A 16071-nucleotide genomic window follows, 5' to 3' on the forward strand; every position below is an offset into this window, starting at 1 on the left:
CTCCCCTAGCCATCAGTTTGTTCTCTCCAGTTAAGAGTCTGTCTCTTACTTTGTCTCTTTGTCTCTCGTTTTTCCTCTGCCCATGTGTTTTGTTTCTTAGATTCCACACGCGAGTGAGATCATATGGTATTTGTCTTCCTCTGAGTTGTTTCACTTAGCATTGTAATCTCTAACTCCATCCGTGTTGTCGCAAATGTTTTTTGTGGCCGAATGATATTCCATCATATACGTATAAATACCACTTCTCTTTTTATCCATTCATCTATGGATGGACACTTGGGCTGCTTCCATGATTTGGCTGCTGTAGATAATGCTGCTATAAACATAGGGGCGCAGGTGTCCCTTTGTTGTTGTTTTCCAGGCTCTGAGCTGTCAGCACAGAGCCAGACGTGGGGCTCGAACTCACAGCCCTTGAGATCTTGACCTGAGCCCAAGTCGGAAGCTCAACCGACTGAGCCACCCAGGCGCCCCGCATGTGTCCCTTTGAATTGAACTTGAGGCCTTTGATTCGGGGATGCCCAGCGGCCTGATATGTTGGTGATGGACCAGCAGGGGGCGCCTTGCTCCAACAAAAGGCCGTCCCGGCAACTCCTATCAAAGCTCCTGCCCTCTAAGGACTCTGGGATCCAGGCTTCCACACCCCTTGTGGCAGCAGGTAAATGGTTAACTTCCCCTGCCACTGGCAGAAACTGAATCTTAAATAGGGTCAGGATCTTTTCCAGAATCAGAGAAAGGGTCCTGCCTCCAATGATTGAAGGTACAAGCTCTTAGGTTTCAGGGGGCATGTGAGCAGAGCCTGGGAGGTATCCAGGGCCAACACAGGGTATGAAGAGAATTCTCCCTCCACTCAACCGACGGGGGCGCCCTGACCCCGTGTCTTCAGGGACTTCACTGCAATATGTCACTACTGATTTGTTTGCTTGTTTGGCCATCTGGGGCTGCCCCAGCATGGGAGGCTCCCGGAGGGAAAGGGTCACTCCGTGAGGTTTAGGTGTCCGTGAATGTCGCTATTATGCCTGTTTTTCGGAAATACGAAAAACCCAGAGATGAGAAGCAATACCGTAGGTCTGGTGGGAGTGGGGGTCCCGATGTCCTCCACATGGGGAGGGCTGGAGGGCTCCCAGGAGGCGTGAGCGGGGTCTGGGTGGGGAGAGAGACACTCTTGGGGCAGGATGCCTGGGCCCCACCCACCTCCCCCGGGGCCCTGGCACACAGCTGGACTGAGGTCCTTGGCCACAGTCCTTTTTTTTCCAAGAAGGGTGAGGCGGTTTGTGGGAAGCAGCCATGGGGGTTATTTATAGAGGTCACAGGAAATCCCTAAAGAGTCAGAACCTCTCCCGGTGGCTGGGCCACAGAGTCAGGGAGGGCGTCTGCCAAATGCTCCCTGATAGGTACTCAGTCCCTGTCCTGCCCCTGGGGGAGCCACCAACTCGGGGGAGTCAGAGCTACATGTTCTGGGTCTATAAAAAGGGAGGGACGGAGCTGGGGATTCCCCCAGGGGGAGCAAGGGCTATATCTGGGGCAATCAGGAGGGCTGCCTGGAGGAGGGATCTCTGGGGGCGGGCCTTGGAGAAAGAAGAATTTGCCAAGAAAAAGCCATTGTAATCTGACAGCACAAATTTAGAGATACTCTTTAGCCAGATAAGTAAAGGTCCAGGGCAGCTGGAGGCAAGAGCCGCATTGGAGGTGGGAGTGAGGGTGAGGGGAGGGACATAAGAGCCGATGAGGAGCTGGACTTTGTTCCCAGGGTAATGGGGAGCCATGGAGGGTGTGTGAGCCAGAGAGGGACATGGTCAGATCCCATGATGGAAAGGTCTCTCTGGACCAGCAGGGCTGGGAGTGGGGGCCAGCTGGAGGGATGACATCCTGGGATGCTCTGGATGGGAGAGACCAACCAAAAGTCAGACCTGTGCCCACGTGTCCAGAAAGTTTAGAATGATTATTTCTCAGATGAGAAGAGGGAGGCTGAGACCAACGGAGTCAAGATTTGAATCCAGGGATGTCTGGCCCCGGGACCCAAACTCAGACATCCTGTGGTTGCTGGGACTGGCGGGTGTCAGCGTCCTCTCCAGGTCTCTAGCTACCCAGGCAGTAGGCTTAGGGTCAGGGACGTCCTCACTTCCTTGGGGCCTCCAGACTGGCCCGTCTGGGCGGCCTGGCCTGGCTGACCCCCCGGCCCTGGCTTGGCGGGGCCCCAGCCGAGTGTTTCCTGCAGTAGGTCGTCTCTCACCCAGAGTTTCCGTATCCAGGAAATGTCGCTCCTTTGTCCCTCCTGACTAGCCTGCTTTAAGCTTTGCGTCGCCAGCCCTGGTTCCTTGTGACTCATCCCCTCCCTGTGTAGGGTCCCAGGGGGTGGGCTGAGAGGGAATCAAGGCTGAGGCAGTGGGGAAGGTTGGGGGGCGGGGGGGATGAGCCGACAAGTTGAGATTCTCGACCACAACTTTTAGGCCATTTTTCTACTGATGGCCATTTGCTTGGTTTCCTGGAGGTTTTACTCCTCAGGGATAAAGTCCCAGGAATGGGACCGCTGAATCAAAGGGTTTGCACACTTTCACTTTTATTAAATGTCACCAAACTAATTTCCAGAAGGGCCACCGTGAGATTTGCCTTTCTGCCAGTCCCATAGGAAAGTGCCCTTTCCCTACATCTTCACCAGCAGGGCGTATTACGGCTTTTTAGCTTTTTTTCTCTCCAGTCTCCTGGGAACAACGTGATTTCCCTGTGTTCCACTAACGTACTGTTCCCTGCTTCCCCCCACGGACTAAATTGGCAGTAACTTGGGGGGCATCTTTGCAAATCTTAGGAAGAGGAAAGCTACAGACGGGTCATCTGGTTTTTAAGGAACTGCTTTTTAAACGTCTGCTATTTTAAAGAAACAACTCACAAAGCTGTCACGGTGTGGGCCGGCGTGGCCGTTTCGTGAAACCCTCACTGACTATGACTTTTGCCATTTCTCTTCACGCACGGTGATGCCTATACCTTGAGGGAATCTGGTGTCACCCCAGGCTTGCTCTAGTTTGTGGGCTCTTCTGGCCTTGGGACGGCGGGGAGGGGTTTCTCCAGCTCTCAAGTCTTTCCTCCCTTGTCGCCAAGCAGAAATCGCCACTCTGGAGTCTTTGAAAGGATTCAATAATATTTATTTCGTGCCACTAACATATTTATATGGGCCACAGGCAGGGCTGGGGGGGGGGGAGAGGGACTGAGGGAGGGACAGCTGCCCCCATGGGCTACGATGGGGCCAGTGGGCGACATCTGCCCTGGGACCCGGTGCTGCCTGGCAGGGGAGCCTGGGGACTCTGGGGGGGGGGGGGCGGGGGGAGACTCATGTTTTCCTGTTCTCACTTCCCTAGGCCTGGCACCCTGGGGGTGAGGAAGAGTCAGGAGACAAGAAAATTGGGAGGGCGGTGCGGTGGGGACACAGGCACGTGCAGACAAGCGGGACGCTGTGGGTGCCACGGCCCGTGTGCGTCGGAGGGGTGTGGCATTGTGCGAGGGCGGGGCAGGAAGCGCGCGTGCGTGTGTGTGTGTGTGTGTGTGTGTGTGTGATGTCCTCCCGGTGTCTGTGCCGTGCTTTTGCGTGATGCCGTCGGCTCGTGACATCACTGTTACATCTGTGTGCCGTGGGTCCGGGACATCCTGCAGCATCCAGGGGCGGGGGAGGGGTCGCGTGGTGCGGGTGTGGGCCTGTGAGGGAGTAGCGGAGGCTGCGGTGGGGCGTGGGGAAGGGCGAGCGCGGGGTGCAGGCCAAGGGCGCCCACTTTGGTCTGTGTGCGGCCCGGGCTCCCGGCCTGTGCCAGGGGTGGCTCACGGCGTCTTGTCCGCAGACTGGCCAGTCAGGGCCACGCCTCGGTCCTCAGGGCCTGGAGCCTCCTCAGCCACTAAGGCAGGAAGGAGAGGGTGATACAGTAGTCAGACAGACGGAAGTTCAAACCTCGCCTGGGCCGGCCTCCTCCCACCCCAGGCCCGCTCTTGCTCCTAAGGATTCTTCAGCTCTTTTGGGGTCCGGCCTTCCCGAGACAGTGCTCGGAGAAGCCACCTTCTGGGCTCCCGGCCTCTGCTGCGGCCTTTCACCTTTGTTCCGTAAGGCCCGGGGGATCCCGGGAGTTCACCTCAAAGCCCCTGTCCACACCCCACACCCCGCAGACAGGGTCTCAATCTCCCTCCTTTGTCTCCGTTGAAGTGGCCCAAGGTTTCTCCAACGGGCCTGCCCCGACTCACACGCTCTCCCTGGCTCCCCAGTGCCCTCAAGACGACAAAGCCAGATCCTTTCTACCTGGCGTTCCAGGCTCCACCCGCTCTGTCCGCAGCAGTCCCCCTCGTCTGAAACTTCAAGAGCTGTCGCTTCACCCCTCCCCAACGGCCTCCGCAGGAGCCATCCTGCCGTCTGGGATGCCCTTCCCCTCCTTGGCCTCAGTGAGGTTCTCGTGAGGGGTCAGGGGTTGGCTCAGAGGCTGTTTCCTGGTCGGGGAGGAGGGGGCCTCAGCCAAGTCCTGCTTCCGCTGGCCCCCTCCCTTCCTTCCCTGGCTCTTCCCTGGGGCCCCAGCAGCCTCACGTTCCTTGGCTGGCGCTGGATCCCCGTCCCTGGCTCCGGCTTGACCAGGATGCGCCCGGCTCCCGACCAGCCCTGACATTCCTTCTTTACCCACCGCTGCCCACCAGCCTGCAAGGGAGGGTGGTCCCTGGCCATCTGTCAGAGACTGAGGCTCCTCACTCCCCCGTCATCGCTTGTCTGGATGCCTTTGCCCTGGTCCTCGGCTGCTCGGCCTTCACCTCTCGACAGTGACCGGGGGGGGGGGGGGCGGGCCCCTGTGAACACCTGAGTCTGGTCATGTCCTTCTCTGCTCGCTGCTGTGCCGGGGCTCCTGAAGTTCTCACCGCACCCACAGGCCCTGCCTGATCTGTGCCCCCGCCCCTCCTCACCTCCTACTCACCCCCTGGATCACTGTGCTCGAGCCTCACCACGCACGGTCGGTCCTGTCTCAGGGCCTTTGCACAGGCTGTGCTCTCTGCCTGGCTCACCCTTTCAGGGATGCCCCACTCTCCATGGCTCCTCCCTCACCTTTCTAGTTCTTTGCCCAAAGGTCACCCTCACGCGGGGCAGAGAAGCCTGCCTGGCCTCCTGTGGAAAATTCTTTAATTTTTTTTTAAAGTTTATTTATTTATTTTGAGAGAGAGAGAGAGAGAGAGAGCGCGCGAGTAGGGGCGGGGCAGAGAGGCAGAGGGAGACAGAGAATCCCAAGCAGGCTCCCCACTGTCAGCACAGAGCCCGATGCAGGGCTCGAACCCACGAACCGTGAGATCGTGACCTGAGCCAAAATCAAGAGTCAGATGCTTAACTGACTGAGCCACCCCGGCGCCCCCTCCTGCGGAAAATTCTCACCTCCTCACGCCATCTCATCCCTTTTCTGCCTGGCCCATGGCCAAGGGGCCCCACAACCACATCTCACGCATCAGGTTTGCGATCTGTCTCCTCCGCTAGACTGTGAGCCCCACAAGGGAAGGGGGGGCTTCCATGCCTCATTCCTCCTTGTGTTCTCATCACCCAGCCGCTGCTCAAGGTATCCGGGTTGAATAAATGAAACAAATCACAACAGTGATGGCAATGGACTTGAGTGACACTCGCCCCGTGCCCGGCTCAGGGCCGGGGCTGGACTCCCATATTCAGCCTTCCGCTTTCGCTTTATCCAGCCCCTTAGCCCCTGCCCCAATATTTACTTACTTGTTTTCACATGCACTGTGTGTGCACGCGTGGGAATCAATTGACACCCAAAGGACACAGTCTCATCAGGTAAAAAGGAAAACTAGTGCACTTGTCATCAAGAGAACGTGACTTAAAAATGTCTAACGATGGGGCCACCTGGGTGGCTCAGTTGGTTAAGCGTCCGACCTGCTCAGGTCATGATCTCATGGTCCATGAGTTCGAGCCCCGTGTCGGGCTCTGTGCTGACAGCTCGGAGCCTGGAGCCTGCTTCAGATTCTGTGTCTCCCTGTCTCTCTCTGTCTTTCTCTCTCTCTCTCTCTGCCCCTCCCCACTCATGCTCTGTTTCTCTCTCTCTCTCTCTCTCTCTCTCTCTGAAAAATAAATACTGAAAAAAATGTCCAGGGATGGGGCCCCTGGGTGGCCCAGTCGGCTAAGCATCTGACAGTTGGTTTTGGCTCAGATCATGATCTCACAGCTCGTGGGTTCGAGCCCCGCATCAGGCTCTGTGCTGACGGTGCAGAATCCTTTCTCTCAAAATAAATAAAACTTTAAATAAAAAAAACATCCAGTGAAAAAGCAAGACCTTGTGCTCAGGTCCAGCTGATGCTGGGCTGTGGGTTTGCCCCGGCCCCGGGAACGCAGGTATCCCCACAAGTGGGAGGCGTTAGGGCCTGTTAGCACCCCAGAGACTTCCTCAAGGCTCAGAAGGAGTAAGGGTGGAAATGAAAGTGATTCTCCCGATCAGGGGGTGGATGATTTGATGCTGGACCTCAGACCTGGCCCCCGGTTGGACGGATTTGAAAATCAGACGTGCCTGAGACGCCTCGGTGGCTTAGTGGGTTAAATGTCTGCCTTTGGCTCAGGTCACCATCTCATGGTCCGTGGGTTTGAGCCCCGTGTTGGGTTCTGTGCTGACAGCTCGGAGCCTGGAGCCTGCTTCGGATTCTGTGTCTCCCTCTCTCTCTGCCCCTCCCCCGCTCACACTCTGTCTCTCTTTCTCAAAAATAAATATACATTAAAATTCACATGTGCCTGGCCTCACTGGGACTCCCAATCCAGAGCTGATGGCCTCCTTCTCAGGGGAAAGCAAATCAAGGCTAGAGCCCAGAACAAGAGGCCCTTCCTGAGCCCGGGGAAGAAAGAAACAGGAGGGGCCTGGCTTAACTACTCATTGTTTTCTCTGCAGGGGGATGTCTTTTGGGGTAAACAGTGTCAAGAGCTTCCCCTTTTGCAGTTAGGACAGGCTTGGGCCCGGAGCCTGGCTCTGGCCCTGACTCACTGACGCATAACCCCGGGGCTGGTCACTTCCCTGGGGCCTCAGTTCCCTCCTCTGAGAAGTGGGGATAATAATAGAACCTCCTTCCTTGCCATGATGGCTTTAGGCCAAGATGGTGAGAGGAAAACTGTTTGCTTGGAACAGGGTCTTCTCTCCAGCTCTTGCTTTCCTCTCCGCAGGCTGCCTGAGGCTAAGGGATCCCTCCCAGGACGAGAGCCATCTGGAGCAAAGGGACAAGTTCTGCGAGAAGATGAGCTCCCCGTCGGAGGGGGTAGGTAAGAAAAGGCACAGTGGAGATAGAGCTGGATGCGGAGAAGCCCTGGGATTTGACCACAGACCCGGAAGTCTACTGGTCGCCGAGGCCTGACGCCGGCTTGGGGTCGGTGGGATCTGACTTAGAACCCCCAGGGGTGTCCCGGAGCCCCGGGGCCTAAACCGGGAACGGCAGTGCCAGTCGCTGACTCCTTGGTCCGCGATGTGGTCCTGAACGGAAGCGTGGCCACCACCTGGGAGCGACCACAGGATGTTCTTGGGGCGGGGGTCTGAGTCACCTTCCCTGTGATGCGCCGGCTGTGGTCTGGGAGGTGGTGAGGGAGGCACGGGCATCGGGCCCTGACCTGAGCGTGTGCGGGGTATCTTGAAGCGCCCCTGCTGCAACCCCCGGCCCCTTGTGTTAGGCACTTGTGGACAGCACTTTACAGGTGGCAGAGAGTCTCCGTGCCCTTGACTTCAGAGACTTCCGTTTTTGCAGAGGTAGAGAAAGAGAGGCTCAGAGAGGTGGGGTGAGAGGCCCAGGATCTCTCTCCTGACCTCGCTCTCCTCCTTCCGCCCTTCCTCGGCTCCAGCCTCCCTCCCCACCCTAGTCTGGCCTCTGAGCCTTGACCCTGGCTCTTCAAGATGTCACCGGGAGCACTGTGGCTTCTGCCCGTCCCCAAACCAGCTCGCCCCCATCCCCCAGCTCAAAGGCCCTCCCTTGCCTGCCTGGAGTCCAACAGCCTGGGTTCGTGTCCCAGGCCCGCCACTCCCTGGCTGTGTTACCTGGTAGACAGAAGGCGCCCAATTAAGGAAGCAGCAAGCGTGAGTGTGAGATGAGCCTCCCTCCACCCCTAGTCCTGTTCCCATCCTCCTCTGAAGCCCTGAGACTGAACCATCCCAGTCTGCCAGTGCCTCACCTGGATGGGGCTGCAGCCCCTGCGGGAAGCCTCTGGGATTCCAGGATCCTTCTCTTGAATTCCTCGAGGCCAGCTGGGTCTGCCGTGAGAGGAAGGGGTCAGGTCCACCCAACTGGCCCAACCCTGGGCTAAGGATGGGCCGGCAGGGCTGAGATGGGATAAAGAGTGGAAAGGATCGCCCCCGACCCCTTCCCGGCTCTGCCTTCTGTCACTTACCGATGGGCTGGGGGTTGGGGGCAGGGCCCACAGGTCTTGGTCCAGGTATCGGCTGCGACTGTGGGAAGAGAGACAGAGGGAGGTCGGCAGAAGCCGGGACCCCCTGAACCAGAGGGCCAGGGAGGCTCCTGTTCCTTCATGCCCCGTAGTACCTGGAGCTGAGTTCCTTCCAGAGCAGGGACACCGATACCAGAGAAGGACCCTCACATCAATGGACGTCCGATCACCTGCACCCACCTGCGCTCAAGTGACTGGGGACTCCAGGGACTGGCTTCCCTCAGAAGCCCCCCAGAGACCCCACTGTGGCCTGCCTCAGTCTCCATTACTGCCTCAGTGCCAACCCAATGGATCCCAATCCATGACCCCAACTGAGCCAATCCCCCCGAACCCGAAATCCAAAGCCAGCTCTAAACTCAATCACCTAAAATCCAATCCCAACACGAAAACAGAACCTTCCTTAGACCCAAAGCCTCATCTAAACCCAATCCTAATGACAAACTTGATCCAACCAGAGCTTTACAACCAACCCTGACCCCAACCCATCCCTTAGACCTGGTTGCTATGAAAAATCTGCCCCCTAAGCCATGGCCCCAGCCCAGCCCTGGGCTCCACCATGGCTTCCCAATGCCCCACGCACCCCAACTCAACTTGAGACCCCAGACTCTCCCTGGAACCCCAAGCAACCCTACCAGCCACCCACTGACACCCTGTGTTCACCCCTCACCCAGTGTGAGACCCACCGGCCGCCCTGCATGCGACCCCTGACTTAACTTTTAACCTGTCTTCACAATCCGCATCCGGCACGACCCCAATTCTACCAATTCCAAGACCAACGAAGGCTTCGATGGAACCCTAACGTTAACCCAAACCGACTCTAAACACAGCGGTCGCTAAGAACTCATCTTGACCCAAACACAAGCTCTGTCTCCACAGCAAGCCTTCCCCCAGACCTGCCTTAACCTTCAGTCTAACTCCCAACCTAAGCCATCACCCCCGCAACCTTCACCTCAGACACCTCCCGACCTTGACACCGACCCCCCCCACCGTGAGTTCCCAGTTCCTCCTGCACCCATTTCGAGGTCCACCCGTCCTCCAAAACTCAACCCCGCTCCTTAATCCTTTCTCAGGGTCGTTCCAGACTCCAAACTCCACCCCGGTCTTATGTCATTGAATCTCTCAAGTGAGTCCTAACTAACCGGACCCAGGCTGGGAGGCTCGCCTCGAGCCCGGGTTCGGCATCGCCTCCACCAGGGCCCGCAGGCCTGACCCCCTGTACAACCTGCATCCCTCCAGCCCACCTTGGCCTTGATGCAGGCGTCCAAGGTGGAGCGGCTGACGGCCAGCTGCATCTTGAGCTGCTCTGCCTCCCGCTTCTTCTCCTCCAGCTCCTTTGCCAGGCTGTCTCGCTCCTTCCGCAGAGCCGCCTTCTCCTCCAGGGCTAGCTGGGTCTGCCGGGCGCATTCGGCCTGGAGCTTGGCCTCTCGGGCCTGGGCCTCCTTCTCCGCCTTCTCCTTGGCCGCCTGAGTGGCCTGCAGGCTCCGCTCGACCTCCAGCTTCTGGCGCTGGACGTCCGAGCTCTCGCGGGCCACACGCTCGATGCCGGCCCGCAGGCTCCGGGCCAGCTCATCCACCTTGGTGCTCATGAGGGCGGGCATGTGGTCGCAGGTCCTCCGGATGGAGGTCAGCTCGGAGCCGAGAGGGTGGTACAGGTTGTAGCCCATGGTGTCCAGGGTGCGCGGGATGATGGAGTCCCGCCAGAGGTTCCGCAGCTCCGTCTCAAACTTGTCCTTGTCCAGCGGGAGGCAGAGGGTCTGCACCTTCTGCAGGCGATCCTCGGCCAGCTGTCGCTCCTGCCGCTGCTGCTCCCGGGCCTTGCCACACTCGGCCAGCTGCTCCTCCACCAGACGCTTGTTCAGCGCCAGGCCCTCCTTGTCTTTGGCGCACACCTGCTTCTCCTTCGCCAGTTCCACCTCCAGCATCTTGGCCTTCTGGTTCAGTGCCAGGAGCAAGGCTACAGGTGCAGGAGAAAACACCTCGGGAAGGTCGGGGGAGGGGGCGGGGGGGGGGGTCCGAGAGGCCGGGCGAGGAGTCTACCACCCTGGCTCCCCGCCGCCCAGACGACTCACCATCGGAGCTCTTGCTAGCTTCCTTCAGCTGCTCTCGACATTCCTTCTCACTCAGGATGATGGCTGCCATATACCGCTCGTTGTTCATGGAGATCACCTGACCAGACGGGACACGGGGCAGAGCTCACGGTCCAGCCCCCGCGGGTCCCCTTGCTCCTGGGCTGCCCAGACCCTCCGGGCTGGGGCCCCAGATCCCACCCCCCGGGTGGCCTGGGTTGACCCAGTTCGCAAGGGCGTGACTCCTTTATGGGGGATGCTGGTCGCATCTTTCAAAGTCCTTAACTGGGGCGCCCGGGGGGCTCAGTCGGTTGAGTGTCCGACTCTTGGTTTCAGCTCAGGTCGTGATCTCGTGGTTCATGAGTCCGAGCCTCGTGTGGGGCTCCAGGCTGACAGTGTGGAGAGTGGGATTTTCTCTCTCTGCCCCTCCCCTGCTCCTGTTCTTTCTCTCTCTCAAAATTAAATTAAAAAAAAAAAAAGTTGTTACAGTTAATACTATTGGGCCACAAAAAGGAATGAAGCACTCACACCTGCTGCAACTTGGATGAACCTTGAAAACATTAATTCACATGTACGGCCAACGAATCATGTTTTATCTTTCTATATTTTACTTTATTGAGGGAGAGAGGGCGCAGGTGAGCGAGGGGTAGAGAGAGAGAGAGAATCCCATGAGGCGCAGAGAGAGAGGGGGAGAGAGAGGAAGAGAAGAAGACAGAGACGGGGAGAGAGAGAGAGAAGCAGGGTTCACCCAAAGTGGAGCTTGAACTCATGAACCGTGAGATCATGACCCGAGCCTGCTTGGGATTCTCTCCCTCTTCCTCTGTCTCTGCCCGTCCCTCGCTGCACGCTTTCTTTCTCTTTCTCTTCCTCTCTCTCTCAGAATAAATAAATAAACTTTAAAAAATAATAGAAAAAAGAAAACAAAAAAAGAAAATCAATACAGGTGCCAAAATCATTCATGGGGGAGAAAAGAGTCTTTTCAAAAATGGAGCCGGCACAGCTAGATCTCCCCATGTTAAGGAATGAATTTGGACCCCTACCTCACACCATATACAACAATGACCTCAAAATGGCTCAATGACCCAAACGTAAGACCTAAAGCTACAAAACTCTTCAGAAGAAAACGTACGTGTTAACTCCGCATGACCTTGGATTTGCCAATGGTTTCTTAGGTGTGACACCCAAAGCGCAGACAAAGAGAAAACAGGTAAAGAGACCTTCATCAAAATTAAAAACTTTTGTTTTTAGGAAAAGACCATCACATCGCTAAGTTGTATACCCGAGACTGACATAACACCGTATGTCAATTATGCTCCAATTTAAAAAAGACAAAGGGAAAAAACAACCCTTTGACGGGAGGAAATATTTGCAAAGCGTGTATCTGATGAGAGGACCGGGTATCCAGAATGTATAAAAGTAAACTCTTGTGGATCAGTAATAAAAAGATAATTGAGGGGCGCCTGGGTGGCGCAGTCGGTTAAGCGTCCGACTTCAGCCAGGTCACGATCTCGCGGTCCGTGAGTTCGAGCCCCGCGTCAGGCTCTGGGCTGATGGCTCAGAGCCTGGAGCCTGTTTCCGATTCTGTGTCTCCCTCTCTCTCTGCCCCTCCCCCGTTCATGCTCTGTCTCTCTCTGTCTCAAAAATAAATAAACGTTGAAAAAAAAATTAAAAAAAAAAAAGATAATTGAAAAATGGGCAAAGCAACTGAAACATTTCTCCAAAGAAGATACACACGTGGTCGACAAGCGCGTGAAAATATACTCACCATTATCACTCCTCAGGGAAAGGCAAATGAAAACCACGATGAGAGACCCCCTTACAGCCATGAGGGTTACAAATGAAACGGAAAACAAGAACGGGCAGTGACAGGCGTTGGTGAGGGTGTGGAGAAAGGAGAATTCTCAGACGGTACCGGTTGGAATATGTAAAGCATGGGGCAGCGGCCTTGGAAAACAGCCCGGCAGTTCCTCAAAATGTTAAGCAGGGAATTGTCACGTGACCCAGCAATTCCCCTCTTAGGTGTAGGCCCGAGAGACACTGAGGCAAACATCCACACAAAAACCTCCACGTGCACGTTCACAGCAGCGCCTATCACAACCACCAAAAGGCAGAAACCACCCAAGTGTCCATCAACAGGTGAATGAACGAAACGTGGTCCATCCACAGAATGGAACGCTACTCAGCCACAAAAAGGAACGAGGCACTGACACGCGCTCGGGTGAACCTTCAAAACATCGTGCCGGATAGCAGGAGCCAGACACAAAAGGCCGCATGTTGTCTGATCCCATTTATACAAAATGTCCAGAACAAACAAATTCACAGAGACAGAAAGCAGATGAGTGGTTGCAAGGGGCTGGGGGAGGAGGGGTGGGGGGAGTGACTTCTCATGGGGATGGGGTATCTTTTTGGGGTGATGAAAACGTTCCAAAATCAGTTGGGATGGTCGCCCAGCTCTGTGAAGGTACTAAGGATTATTGAACTGCACGCTTTCAAAAGATTTTTTAATGGTTACTTCTTTTTGAGAGAGAGAGAGAAAGAGACAGAGCGAGAGCGGGGGAGGGGCAGAAAGGGAGGGAGACACAGACTCCGAAGCAGGCTCCAGGCTCCGAGCTGCCAGCGCAGAGCCCGACGCGGGGCTTGAACTCGCAAACCCTGAGATCATGACCTGAGCTGAAGCCGGGTGCTTAACTGACTGAGCCACCGAGATGCCCCCAAACTGTACATTTTTAATGTGCGACTTGTAGAGCATATGAATTATATCTCGATAAAGCTGTTTTTAAAGGAGGTTTTTACAACTTAACAAGGTGTGCTTTCCAAACTTTGGACCAGAATCCTCTGCAGAAATATAACAGGTAAAAATATAAAGAATGCAGGAAGTTTACCTTCCTGCCACCTCTTGTCCTATTCCTTTGGAAGCTGGCCCTATGCAAATGGGGATCAGAGAACAGAAATCTTAGTCACAGAAGAGGAAGATTTGCACGTTTCAGCAAAGTGAGTTGGATCCAAACACGAAACGAGAAAGAGGTTTTTCTCCAGTTGGAGGAAGCGATAAAAGGGGGTCCCGGGGTGCTGCTTCCAGACCCCATGTGCCAGGTGAGGGTCCCGTTGCCTTGACACGGACAGGACAGAGCAGACCCTAAAAATATCATGGAGTTAGGGGTGCCTGGGTGGCTCAGTTGGTTTAGCGTCTGACTCTTGATTTCTACAGATCTTCCTCTTTTGCAGTTAAGATTTCTGAAAACAGAAGTCACTGGAGGTCCCAGAGCGATTTCTGCCTTGACCCCGATCCCATTAGCATAGGGCCAGCCTCCAAAGGAGCAAGGACTAGGAGGGGCAGAAAGCTCAGGCTGTGGGATCGAGCCCTGTGTCGCCGAATGTGGGACCTGCTTAAGATTGTCTCTCTCTCTCCCTCTCCCCTCTCCCCCTATTCACATTCTCTCTAGATAAGATAAGATAAGATGAGGTGGGATAACATAAGATGGGATAAGATGGGATAAGAAAGAAAGAAAGAAAGAAAGAAAGAAAGAAAGAAAGAAAAAGAAAAGAAACAAGCAGGGGAGATGAACACTTTTTTTAAAAATATATCAGTGAGTTAAATTCTCTTTTCTCTTCCGGGATCTCAGGGCCAGAAATGCAGTTGCACTGGAAGAGAATTTAAGAAAAATCCTGTTTCTCAGCACGGCCAGGACCCAGAAACACCAACATCACATACCTGGGGCTGCCACGGTGGGGGTGGGGGCAGAGATACTCCCCGGCATCAGGGCGCCCCTCCGGGGCCGAGGGGCAGGCGACCTGATACTAGGGAAACCCTAGGGTCCTTGGAGAAAACCCTAAACTGTTCCAGTCCAGAGGCATTTGTCAACATGAAGGGGACTAAAGAAAAACAACTGTGTTTTTCAAATTTAATCGTTGTAAAGATCCACATTCTTAGGCTTCTAATTTTCTTTCTTTATTTTTTTTAATTTTTTTTTTCAACGTTTATTTATTTTTGGGACAGAGAGACAGAGCATGAACGGGGGAGGGGCAGAGAGAGAGGGAGACACAGAATCGGAAACAGGCTCCAGGCTCTGAGCCATCAGCCCAGAGCCCGACGCGGGGCTCGAACTCACGGACCGCGAGATCGCGACCTGGCTGAAGACGGACGCTTAACCGACTGCGCCACCCAGGCGCCCCTAGGCTTCTAATTTTCTATGACGGGGGAGTTCAGATTCCGGGATGCGTGTGTCTAAAACCTTACGATCCCGACGGCTCCCAGACCGGATGGCGGTGCGTGTCTTGGATGAAACGAGTGGGCCAATTCCCTGACCTGACGCCCACATGTGCCCCCCGGGGGGGACATTTCCCGGCATAAGGCAGAGCTGTTCGTACTTCTTAGTAGGAACCGAATGCTCTGAGTTTTTATCTAACTGGTTCTTATTTGCAGCTGGTGTGTGCTGGAACATTCCGAGCGCTTCGCGCATATTAAGTCATGGGCCCAGGGTTGCTGCCGCCAATTCGGTGAGGATGCCCAGCTAAACTGAAATTCCAGGGGCGCCTGGGCGGCTCAGTCGGTTAAGGGTCCGACTTCGGCTCAGGTCAGGATCTCGCGGTCCGTGAGTCCGAGCCCCGGGTCGGGCTCTGTGCCGACAGCTCGGAGCCCGGAGCCTGCCTCCGATCTGTGTCTCCTTCTCTCTCTCTCTGCCCCTCCCCCGCTCATGCTCCGTCTCACTCTGTCTCTCAAAAATAAATAAGCCTCTAAAAAAAAAATTAACCTTAAATTCCAGAGGGAGAGCGAGCCCACTGTCTTAGTATAAGTGTGTCCCGAACCTCGTGTGGGATATACTCGTACTAACAAGCCCCCCCCCCCCCCCGGGCTCCACGTGCAAAACAGCGTCTGTGAAGGTCTCTGACGCGTGGGTGAGGACCCCGCAGCTCGGATGAGCCGACGGGAACCTGCCCAGGGTCCCCGGGGTGCGTGTCCGGCCCGGCGGGCGGCCTTACCCGGTCAGCCTGGCACTGGCGGAAGCTGGCGTTGATCCGGTCCAGATCGCGGCGGGCGCTCCCCAGCAGCTGCATGACCGTGTCCTTGGTGCGGGAGGTGAGGTTGAGCTCCTTGGACAGGTTGGCCTGGGAGGCCGTGAGCCCCACGAGCTGGCTGTACAGGCCCTCGGCCCGGCGCTCGGTGGCCTGCAGGTTGGATTCCGTGCTCACGTGCACGTTGCCGTAGACCATGAAGAGGACGAGGCCCAGGATGATGAGGAACTGAATGAGCGACACAAAGAGGAAAAAGTAGCGCAGGTAGTACCAGCAGCCCCTCGGGCCGCCCCCCTCCCGGGAGTACGCGCCGTGCTCCGCCGCCAGCCCCATCGTGTGCAAGCGCCCGCTGCCCGCCCGGCGTGGCCTGCTCCCTCCGGGTGGCGGCCGCTGCCCCCTCTGCACCCTGCCACGGGGGGTGGGGGGAGTGTTTATATTACTCCTCTTAATACTTCCTCTGCCTGGCTCCTTCCTGGCCGGGAGGAAGTGGGGGCTGCGGGTTATCACGACACTCCCACCCTGGCTGTGAAGGGAGGGGCCGCCCCCCCCCCCCCCCCCCCCCCCCCCCCC

The 16071-nt window shown here is 56.2% G+C and overlaps 1 protein-coding gene across 1 annotated transcript; it reads right to left on the reverse strand.

Moving 5' to 3' along the window:
* Positions 1–3119: 3119 nt before the first annotated feature.
* Positions 3120–15922, reverse strand: PLVAP (plasmalemma vesicle associated protein). Its single transcript, XM_040444866.1, has 6 exons — positions 15469–15922; positions 10492–10588; positions 9664–10376; positions 8366–8423; positions 8150–8228; positions 3120–3878 (listed from the first exon to the last, which is right to left on the reverse strand). Exons 1-6 carry the CDS (start codon positions 15832–15834, stop codon positions 3872–3874), a joined length of 1320 nt encoding a protein of 439 aa, XP_040300800.1. The 5' UTR covers positions 15835–15922; the 3' UTR covers positions 3120–3871.
* Between the last annotated feature and the right edge of the window lie 149 nt (positions 15923–16071).

This window comes from Herpailurus yagouaroundi, unplaced genomic scaffold, assembly GCF_014898765.1.
Source record: "Herpailurus yagouaroundi ecotype Mexico unplaced genomic scaffold, PumYag 193, whole genome shotgun sequence".
Taxonomy (NCBI): Eukaryota; Metazoa; Chordata; class Mammalia; order Carnivora; family Felidae; genus Herpailurus; species Herpailurus yagouaroundi.

Excerpts from the sequence above, each read along its gene's own strand:
- PLVAP (XM_040444866.1), bottom strand. The coding sequence starts at position 15,834 with ATGGGGCTGGCGGCGGAGCACGGCGCGTACTCCCGGGAGGGGGGCGGC. Across the intron at positions 10,377-10,491 it reads AGCTAGCAAGAGCTCCGATG|CCTTGCTCCTGGCACTGAAC; the intron begins GTGAGTCGTCTG and ends CTGCACCTGTAG. Across the intron at positions 8,229-8,365 it reads CCCCAACCCCCAGCCCATCG|ACCCAGCTGGCCTCGAGGAA; the intron begins GTAAGTGACAGA and ends CTCTCACGGCAG.